Source organism: Otolemur garnettii, unplaced genomic scaffold (assembly GCF_000181295.1).
Source record: "Otolemur garnettii isolate 467f Iridium unplaced genomic scaffold, OtoGar3 scaffold00152, whole genome shotgun sequence".
NCBI classification, from domain to species: domain Eukaryota; kingdom Metazoa; phylum Chordata; class Mammalia; order Primates; family Galagidae; genus Otolemur; species Otolemur garnettii.
The window spans coordinates 661472-672153 of record NW_003852547.1 but is presented as its reverse complement, the minus strand read 5'-3'; the positions used below and the strand labels follow the sequence as shown (position 1 = coordinate 672153).

General features: G+C 53.2%; 1 protein-coding gene across 1 annotated transcript in view; it reads right to left on the bottom strand.

The window, feature by feature from the left end:
* Positions 1-692: 692 nt before the first annotated feature.
* The window catches only part of MEGF8 (multiple EGF like domains 8), a 46702-nt gene continuing 36712 nt past the window's right edge, over positions 693-10682 (bottom strand). Inside the window, exons 35-41 of the mRNA XM_023518949.1 lie at positions 9258-9465; positions 8905-9064; positions 8323-8515; positions 7697-7867; positions 7451-7581; positions 6824-6956; positions 693-3573 (exon numbers count right to left, since the gene is read on the bottom strand). Of these exons, the coding sequence (XP_023374717.1) occupies positions 2305-3573; positions 6824-6956; positions 7451-7581; positions 7697-7867; positions 8323-8515; positions 8905-9064; positions 9258-9465 (2265 nt within the window). The 3' untranslated portion in view covers positions 693-2304. The remainder of the gene's footprint in view (positions 3574-6823; positions 6957-7450; positions 7582-7696; positions 7868-8322; positions 8516-8904; positions 9065-9257; positions 9466-10682) is intronic.

The window sequence follows — 10682 nt, the reverse complement described above, 5'->3', positions numbered from 1 at the left end:
TACTTAGGAGGCTGAGGCAAGAGGATTGCTTGAGCCCAAGAGTTTGAGGTTGCTGTGAGTTATGACACCATAGCATTCTACTCAGGGCAACAAAGTGAGATTCTGTCTCAGAAAAGGAGAGAGAAAAGGCACATTGTTTAATGCTTGCAATAAAATGTCCACCTGAGTAGAGGCTGACGAGGAGACACATCTGCCCTCACATCAGAGCTTTTGCTTGCCTAGAGGTCTGGCAGCTAAGATGCTGTCATGGGCCGTAACAGTTCTCTGGATTAGAGAAAGCTTGCCATGCTAGGGTCTCACCTCAGCCCCTCTGCTATCCAGTTTGAGCTCTTACATCAGGACCCTGAATAAAACCAGTGCCTGGGACCAAGACAGCCTGCTCCCCCTATCCCAGGGCCACACTAGGGTCCCTTGCAGTAGGAATCCAGGGAGGGGTGAAAGGCCTCACTGCTCACATCTCCCCTCAGTTCACCCCTCCTGAGAAACAAGAGCCTTCCATCCTAGTACACCCCACCCCACCCCCCACCTAGAAGAGGCAGCCAGGAACAAGGCCCCAGGCCACATGGCTTGCAGGTGGCACTATGATAAGGGCAACTATCCAAGTTATTGAGATAGTTGCTGGTTCAGAGAGCCAATACTCCCCATCCCTCCCTCTCCTGCATGCAGACTACACTTGGACACCTGGGTCTTCCCCACACTCTTTATTTGTTAGTCACTCTCCTCTGCCTCAGATGTGGCCCCTGCCACCTCTGACATGCACACATTGGCAGTGCCTCTCAGACTGGGACCCCAGCAAGGGGATGATGCAGTGCCCAGTACCCTCAAGGACCAAAAAAGCAGCTAAGAGTTGAAGTCTAGGGGAAGGAGTCCAAGAAGTTCAAGAAGACTGCTAGGATTGGGGTTGGGGATCCTCAGGAGGTAAGAGAGCTCAGAAGTCCATGGAGGTGGCTCGGGTCGGGGCAGCCCCGCAGTGAGGCAGTACTATCCAAAGAGAGCTGTACGTTGGTGATTCTGGCACTTCTGCCTCCAACCCTGGTGTCCCTCTTGCACACACCTGAAGTGGTACCTCAGACAGAGGTATTGCCTCCTCTGAGGTTCCCTGTGAACAGGCCTCTGTCGTCCCAGCTTCACTGGGTGACCATAGCCCCAGGGTTGGGTAACATCTCCCCTGAGCTTTGTCCCTTCAGTTTAGGAAGGTGGCAGCAACTTTCTGCTCTTGCTCACATCTGGGCTGCTCATTGTCCCATCTGTCCCATTGGCAGCCACCAACCTGCCTGGTACTACAAATTCCCTGCACTCAACTCCTGGTGTTGAAATACAGTGGTGTCTCCATCCCTAGTCAAACCTGCCCAAAGAGATGTCTAAAGGGCAACCCCCATCAAAAATTAAACTTTTGATCTTCCCCACAAGTCCCTGTCTGCTCCATTATAAATGACCCCACATCCCTATGCTTCCGACCACAAGTTAGGGCTCACCCTGGATTTGTCCCCTCCCTCAGCCTGACATCCACATACATTCTGCATCCTGACTGCCACCATCCTGACCCAGCCCTCTGTCCCTGTCCCCGTTGCCTCTCTTGTCCCCTTCAATCCATAGCTGGGTGACTTTTTAAATAGGTTTGTCGGATCCTGTGGCTCCCTCTCATAAAACCGTTCGATGGCTTCCCATTGCCCTGAGAATTAAACCCCAAATCCCATCTGGACCTTAAGAGATCCTGACCCTGCCTGTCCCCAACCTCATCTCCTCACACTTGGTCTGAGTCACACTGGCCAGTTTTCTGATGCTTTTCAATGAAATAAGCTGGTTCTCACCTCAGGGCCTTTGCCTGTGCAGTTCCCTCTGCCTGAAGAGTTCCTGAAGCTCTTTCCATTCTTCTCAGTCATTCTCAGTGTACCTTCTCAGAATGCCCAATCAACTACTCTATGGCCCCTTGCAGCCACACCCCATTGAGGTCTCACAGCACTTATCCCTCTCTGAAGCCATCTTACTTGTCTATGTGTGCATGCAGACATGTACCAGCATGCCGACTGTCTCACTGCACTAGGACCTAAGTCCCATGACATCAGGGAACCTCGCTTCTTGGTTCCTGCTTTGCCCCATGCCTACAACAGTGCCTGGCACATAGGTGCTCAATAAATAGCTGCTGAATGCAGAACAAAGGAGGCCCTGTCTAGGGACCCCTGGGGAAGGGAACCAGCAGTCTCTGAGGAGACAGTGTCCAGGGGCCCCCAGGTGGAGGGGCCCCAAATCCAGGGCAGCCCCACTAGGCAACTCAACTGCTATAGCTGAGGACCCTGCAGCAGGTCAGAGGGACATGCTGGTGAGGTTGTCCTGGCTCAATAGTCCCTTCCGGCCTGCTCCAGCCCCATGCCCACTTCCCCCAGCACCCCCACTGCCCCCACAGTACTCATGCAGCCTGTGCCGCAGCGTGACAAGGGCTGACCCCAGGCAGGCACCATTAGGTGCATGGGGCCCACCAGGCAGCTGGAGCAGCAGTGTGGCCACACCAGCCATGCCATCCTCTGTAGGCTCAAGAGTGATAGGCCCAGCTCGCAGGCCAGCAGTGGTGGCAGGGATGGCTGGTGGGCAGCAGCCCCCTCCCATGGGTCCCCAGGGGCCACCAGCCCCTGTCAGCAGCAGGGGTGCCAGGAAGGGCTCTGAGCGGCGGAAGGCAGGTGGTGGGAGGCCAGCTGGCTTCCAGGCGGGGGCTGGAGCAGTAGGATCAGGAGGGAAGCAGACAGTGACCTTCGCAAAGGGGCGGCTAGCCATCTTGGTCATCTCCTGCAAATGTCGGCGCTGCTCCTGCCGTTGGTCTAGGGCCTGCTTGGCCTTCCAGAGAAGCACACAGAGTGAGAGGAAGAGGAAGAAGCAGGAGAAGAAGACGGAGAAGAAAACAAACAGGTCAATGTGGGCCTGGTCCTGACGGAAGAAGAGCAGGCCCTGCGAGTCAGCTGAGCCATTGGCACCGGGCCCACTTGGGTCTCCCACACCCAGTAGCAGCAGGTAGAAGCGGCTGGACTTGAGGGCGTGGTGTTCATGTGGGTAAGTGATGACCAGCCGGTCCCGTACACCACGGACCACGAGCACTGCCGACGGCTCGGTCACTGTCACATAGGTAATCAGGCCCCGTGGCCACACCTCTCGTACCCGTGGCTCCACCAGGGTGCCCAGCCCACTCCCAGCCCCTGGTCCCCCTGGATCCCCAGCTCCCCGGGGCCCTCCATCAGCAGGGGGTGGTGGTGGGGGAGGAGGGGGCGGGGGCTGGATGTGCACAGTGTGGACGCCAGTGTCAGGAGCCACACGGACCACAAAGGTGTCATAGGAGGTGGAGACATAGAGGTCCACAGCACCGAAGGTCACGTCCAGCGTCAGGCGGATGTCTACATTGGTGAATTTGGGTTGCACACCAAAGAGGACGGTGCGGCCAGGGCCCAGTGCCCGGCGCTTGGGCTCATGGAAGCAGTTGGTCTGGGATGTGGGGTCCAGGCAACACTCCTGCTCCACTGAGATGAGGCGGTAGCACTGCTGGCCACCCAGCGGGCTTCCATGGAACGATTCACGGCACTTGGCACACTGCAGGCAGGGTGGGGGCAATAGAGTGGCACTCAGCACTGAACTTGGTGCTAAACTATCACCTAAGCAGGACTGACTGATGTCCTGTACCTGTTAGTAAGTAGCTATTGCCCTGGAGCCCCTCTGCAGTGCCCCAGTTACTTCCCTGTGACCTTCCTGGAGTCCCCGGGCCACATGTAGATGCTGCCAGGTCCCATACACTAGCGCTGCTGTCCCTAGTGTAACCCTCACTGCACCAGCACCTGACACTGAGGTACAGTGAGGAAGAGCTCTGTTGAATTCTGATAGTAACTCCTCACTAGCTCTGTGGCTTGGACTAGTGACTTAACATCACAGAACCTGAGACTGCACACAGGTAGCAACCGTAGATTGCTGAAATCACCTACATGGCAATAGACGTGGGATCAGCCAGCCTCGCCCACCTGCCTGGCTGTTTCTGGACGGTTATGCACACTCCCACCTCAGGGCCTTTGTACTGGCTGATCCTCTCCTGGTTGGCTATTCTCCCACATGTCTGCATGGTCGGCACCATCAGGTCCTAACTCAAGTGCCCCCTGCTCACTGCTCTTCCTTTGCCACTGTATCTACCCTCTCCACTCCCTAACATAGCCTAGCCCCCTCTCTGCTTCATTTTCCTTCTAGCTGCTCATCACTGTCTAACACACTGTGTCTGACTCACTCATGTATTCACTGCTGGACTCCTCCATGCAAGAATCAACTCCTTGAAGACAGAATATTTTGCCTGCTTTGCTCCTTCCTGTGTCCCTAGTGCCTTGCCCAGGTGTGTGGCATATAGTAGGCACTCGATAAATATGTGTGGAATGAATGAGTGGGTAGGTGGATAATAGCTATTATGATTCCTATAGCTTAGCAAAAACCACTAGAGCTCTGGGATCAGACCACAGTCAATAGAGACTCCGAACCTAGGCTGCCTCACCTGGAACAGGCCATTTAATGTTTCTGAGCATGTTTTCTTCTTATGTCTGCACCTTACCAAGTCCCCAGTATAGCCCTGCCAAGCCTTCCACATCGGTGCTGTTGACACTGTCTCCACAGCACAACTCCCAGCTTGGTGGCACCAGGCACTCTATAGATACTAAGCTGTCACTGCTATTCTTATTAAAACTGAAAGAAATTGCATTCAGGCTGAGCACTGCAACTCACGTCTGTCTGTAATCCTAGCACTCTGGGAGGCCGAGGGAGGTGTATTGCTTGAGCTCAGGAATTTGAGACCTGTCTGAACAAGACTAAGTAAGACCCCTGTAGCTACTAAAAATAGAAAAAACTATCTGGGCATGGTGGTATATGCCTGTAGTCACAGCTACTCAGGAGGTTGAGGCAGGAGGATCCCTTGAGCCCAGGGGCTTGAGGTTACTGTAAGATACAATGATGCCATGGCACTCTACCCAGGGCAACAAAGTAAAAAGCTGTCTCAAAAAAAGAAAAAGATGCCAGCATGGTAGCTCACACCTCTAATCCCAGCTCTTGAGGCAGGTGGACTGCCTGAGCTTCTGGGTTCAAGACCAGCCTGAAGCAGAGTGAGACCTCGTCTTTAAAAATAGCCATGCGTTGTGGTGGGTGCCTGTAGTCCTAGCTACTCAGGAGGCTGAGGCAAGAGAATTGCTTAAGCCCAAGAGTTTGAAGTTGCTGTGAGCTGTGACGCCACAACACTCTACTTAAGGCAACAAAATGAGACTCTGTCTCAAAAAAAAAGAAAGAAAAAGAAAAAGAAATGGCTACTTCAAGCCAACAGACCTGCTAAAGGAGAAAGTCTAACTAATCTCTGGGACTTTCTGGTAGAAGCCAACAGGTCTTTTGCTCATCAAGAAAGTAAAAATTGTGGCTCGGCGCCTGTGGCTCAAGTGGCTAACGTGCCAGCCACATACACCTAAGGTGGCAGGTTTGAATCTAGCCAGGGTCTGCCAAACAACAATGACAGCTGCAACCAAAAAATAGCCAGGCGTTGTGGCAGGCGCCTGAGGTCCCACCTACTTGGGAGGCTGAGGCAGGAGACTCGCTTAAGCCCAGGAGTTGGAGGTTGCTGTGAGCTGTGATGCCACAGCACTCTACCCAGGGGGACAGCTTGAGGCTCTGTCTCAAAAAATAAGAAAGTAAAAATTGTGATCCAGCATGGAAATGTTAGGGGTCAGTAAAGTTATAAAACTATTGTCATTTTGGATGGAATTACATCTTTGCAGTTATGCTGTTTCTGCAAATAGGTATGGAAGACTAAGAGCAAGGGCCTTTCTCTTTCCTCTGGAACTAGGGAGAGAAAATGGGTGGAACCGTGGGGGCAGCAAGAAGGCAGCATGGGAGAGACTTCTCATGGGAAGTGAGTTTCCAACATGGCAACCAGCCAGGTGGCCAGTACAGGTGCTCCAGGAGCTTCCCTGAAGAAAAAAAGGGTAGGCTCAGCACCTGTAGCTCAGCGGCTAGGGCACCAGCCACATACACTGGAGCTGGCAGGTTTGAATCCACCTAGGCCTGCCAAACAACAATGACAATTACAACCCCCCCCCCAAAAAAAGAAAAAAAAAATAGCCGGGAGCTGTGGAGGGCACCTATTGTTCTGGTCACTTGGGAGGCTAAGGCAAGAAAATTGTTTGAGCCCAAGAGTTGGAGGTTGCTATGAACTATGATGCCACAGCACTCCACCAAGGGTGACATAGTGAGACTCTCAAAAAAAGGGGGGGGGGTGCAATTTGAATCTGGGTATCAGAACTGAGATCCCCTGTTAGTCTCAGGCCATCAGTTGGGGGCTACCACCTGGGGAGAACTTGCCTGAGAAAGAAGCTAACAAAAAGAAAAGCAGTATCAAGGTAAAGACATCAAGGAAACAGAGACTCCTGATGTCACTGTGTGAGCACCTGGATCCAGCCATTCCTGAACAGAGACCCAGCCATTTCTGAAGGCAGATCCAGCCATTCCTGAAGGCAGAATCTGGATCTCAGTTTTTAGAGACAATACATTTTCTTTTCTTGCCTAAGCTACTGTGAGATATATTTTGTGGCATTTGGAACCTTCAAGTTATAACTATTTGTAAATGGAGAGCCTCCCAGAGGCTTATATCTAGGTCCCCAGCATCACTAGGCCTAAAACTTGACTGGGCCTCAGGAACAATCTATCCAGCTGACCTTGATCCCAAGACCATGTTACAGGTCCTTCCCAGATCTGGTTACCTCATCCCAGCTCTGACCTCTTTGGGGTATGGGACCCCCCCTCAACCCATAACCTGCTTCTCCAGCCACACCTGGTACTTGTAGCAGTCTCGGCGGTCACTGGGGGAGCTTCCCTGGCACGTGCCTGTCTCTGTGTTGTTCTGACATGGACAGCCTGTCCCATCTTGCTCATTACATGTGTCTGCGTGGCCATTGCACTGGCATCTGAGGATGGGAAAGAAGATGAAGGTTACAGACCCACGGGGGCCCAGCCTGGATGCTGCATATGTGAGCTCAATTCTGCGCAATAGGCCAGAAAAGGAGACTGAGGCTCATGTATGTCAAGCCATTTGTCCAAGCTCACAGAGCAGTTAAGTAGCAGTCAGGATTAGAACCCAAGATAGACTGACTCCAGAGAACATGCAGAAGAAAGGAAATGGAATGGGGAGGTTGTTTCAAAGCTTCTCCTCTCAGCCACCCTCTCTTTGCCCACCAGTCTCAATTGGGCTGCTCTTTAGCCTGCATTTCAGCACAAGCCTTGGAGGGAGAACATTTGCATTGAAGTCTACTTCCTTCCCCCTAGCCCTGCCCCAGACTGAGGGGTCCTTGGGGATTTCATCCTCTACTGACTAAGGGCAGAGGACTGTGGGGAGGAGGGGTCTGGCTCCAGAGCTATTCTTAATGAGAAAGATGAGGATTCTGGACGCCCTTCGTCTCACTTGGTGCATTTCCCATCCAGAAGGAAATAGCCATGGAGGCAGCTCTCGCATTTGTCCCCATAGCTGTTATTCTGGCAGTTCACGCATACAGCCTCGTCTTCACTAGGACCCTCTGTCACCCAGTTTTCAATCTGGCCAAAGAAAGACAGGGCAATCACAAAAAAGCATGAACCAGCCCCCTCCTCCCTCAGATCCAGAAGTCCGCATCCGCCCCCCACCCTCAGTTGGGGACTCAGCCTCTTTCACCTCCTCTGGATCCAAAGAATACTTTTCTGGCTCCTTCTTGGCCATTTCAAGCTCCTTCCTGGAGACGCAGATGTGGCTATTTCCACGACAAAAGGCATGGCAGGGCCGGCATGTCCCGCCCCCCACGGCTGAACCCACGAACAGCGGGAGGCACTGTTCACAGTGGCTGCCCTAGGAACCCAGGACAAGGTTGTCAGGAAGGTTAGAGAGTAATTGCTGGGGGTAGGTTCTGGTTGCACACAGGAGGACAGCAAGGGCTTGAGTAAATGGTTTGGACAATCCTAGCCAGTCTGTGATTTGGCCCCTGCCTTCACTTACGAACTTTGCCTCCTAAAGTCCTTAGCTCAAAAAGCTCTACCCTACACTATCCCAAATCTTCCCCATATGCCCACCTTCTCTGGCCCTGCACCCATTCTGACCACTGCTCCAGGGCTGTCCCTCTGTGATACAAAACAAGATGGCAGCCCCAAAGTCTTCCCACATCTCCCCAGCCAGGGCTCTGCCACTGCTCCCCCACCCCTGGCTTATCTGGGCTCAGAATGAGGCTCAAGTTGCCTAAGCATGGGATGAAGGCAAGCAAGGGCCTGGGTCCTGCGGTCAGGGGTCTGAGGCCCCAGGCAACCCACCTTGGTGTGGTTACGGCAGAGCAAGCAATGGTCACGCGCCCCCACGCCAGCACACTCGCTGTGGCGGTTGCAGCGACATTCTGTGGAGCAGTTGCGACCAACAAAGCCGAAGTGGCAGCGGCAATGGTCAGGCTCCACACATGAGCCATTCACACAGCCCTGGGCACACACTGGACGGCAAAGCCCTGTCACACTGCCGGAGTAGTGGGGGTCAGGGCAGGTGTGGCCCTTCCAAGAGGTCATCCTCCTCACACCTCCATAGCCTAGGCCCCCACCATTCAACTCCCTTCTCAACTAGTTGCTCTTCCCTGGTCTGTTTAGTCACTATCTCCTCTTCAGGGTCTAGCTCACCACAGCCCACAACCCTCCTTCTGGGGCATGTATTAAACTCACTTATCCCTGGTCTGGCTCACCACCTCTTTCCCTCCTTGGCCAAGCCAACCATGCACACCCTTCCTGGACAAATTTCACCACTTTCCTGCCTTGGACTTCCTTTTCTCCCATCCTGCTTTGCTCTAGACCTCACCCTAGTCTGTCTGGGCCTGCTCCTCCACCCACCCACGCCCTGGCCTACAGCCTCACTTGTCCATGGTGTAGCCCGTCTTGCAGCTGCACTCGTAGCCATGGGGCTGGTCATGACAGTTCTGTGTCTCATTGCAGTCATGGTGCCCATTTGCACACTCATCCTCAGGGGGACAGGACAGGAAGGCCCAGGAGGTCCCAGGACGTCCACACGTCAGTCCTAGTACCAAGATACAGGGCTTCACCTAAGGGTGAAGGCTTCACCTCTGCACCATCCACCCCCAGCCACCTAGGTCCCCACTCCTACTTCCTCTGAGCCCCACCTCTGGGTTTGGCTCAGCACCCCCATGTTCTCCACACCAGACCCCAGCTAAGGGCCAGCCTTTCCTGCCCTACACCTAAACACCTCTCACCATCACGGGGGCCACTGAGTCCACCCTCCATGCAGCGGCCACTCCCATCCTGGCCCCCCCAGGCACACCAGCCACAGTGGGGGCGCCGCAAGCACAGGGCACACTGGGTTGCCTGGGCACAGCCCAGGGAGCAGCTCTCCGGTCCCTGGAGCAGCCGCCCACAGCCTCCAGCCATACATCGCAGCTGCAGGTAAGAAGGACTCAGACACTAAAAAAAAAAAAAAAAAAAAGAAGGACTCAGACACTGTATGAGAGAGGGGGTGGGGAAGAGAGTCAAGCAAACATATTCTGGATATCTTCACTGACCACATGTCTTCTCTGAGGTCTTGTTCCTCCCTGGCCACAGTCAGGGGGACTAGCTAGGTTATCATAGTCTCCCTCTCAAGCATTTGGAACTAGACATTAAGACCGTAAGTTGGGCCAGGTAGGTCCTTGAAATGGAAAGGACTTGGGCTGGAGGGAGGACTGTGTGGGTAAGAAAATAACGTGAACATGCAGAGGCAGGAAAGAACAGCTGCAGAAAGAAGCAGAGATAAGAACCATGTACCTCAAGGACAGATAGAAAAGAACTTCCGAGGTTCTATCTCCAATTCCTGGTGAGGCCTGGCTGCACTTTCTACCCTAGGTTCCAAAAGGCGCCATTATATTGGTGCAGGGGTTCCCTTTTCCTACCTAGATAAGGGCACTTAGTTTTCTTACAGCTCAGGAAGGCAACAATCCCAGGTGGGCACAGAAAAAGAGTATCAGGAGTGGGGTTATAAACCATAGTCACTTTGGCTGCTGGGGCAAAAAGTCTTCTCCCACCACAGGCTGGGAAGCTGAGGTTAGGAGCCAGGTAGCAACTCCTATCCAAACTACATGCACGATGGTAGGACTCCTGAGAACTTACCTCAGTGTATAAGAGTATTTTATTTATTGCTTGGGCCTAAAGTGAAGTATAAAAAGAAAGAGATTAATCTGTACTGGCTGCCTAAAAGCACTTAAGAGAAAGCAAAGCAACCATGTAATCCGGAAATAGAAACCCTCAAAGCTGGAGCTTTGAGTCCACTGAGGGTCAAAGCCTGCCATGAGCTGAGCCTTTCTGAGATGCCAAAGAAGCCTCTGCCAGACTGGGTTTCTAGATCTAAATTTAGTTTACCCTTTGGCAGATGGTGGGGCAATCTGAGAGGGGTAAAGAACTGGAATTCTCAGTGCTGTGCAGCACTTTTTGCTGTGACATCCCTAGTGGCCAAATGTGATGACACTCAACACTGCAAACTGCATTTCCTATATTCCGAGAGCAGGCCTCTAGTTTGTCTGTGACAAACCTCACAGCCTAACAAAGTGAATTCATTAAAGAGAGGGAGAATGGCTCGGCGCCTATAGCTCAACCGGCTAAGGCGCCAGCCACGTACACCTAAGGTGGCGGGTTCGAATCCCCAGCCC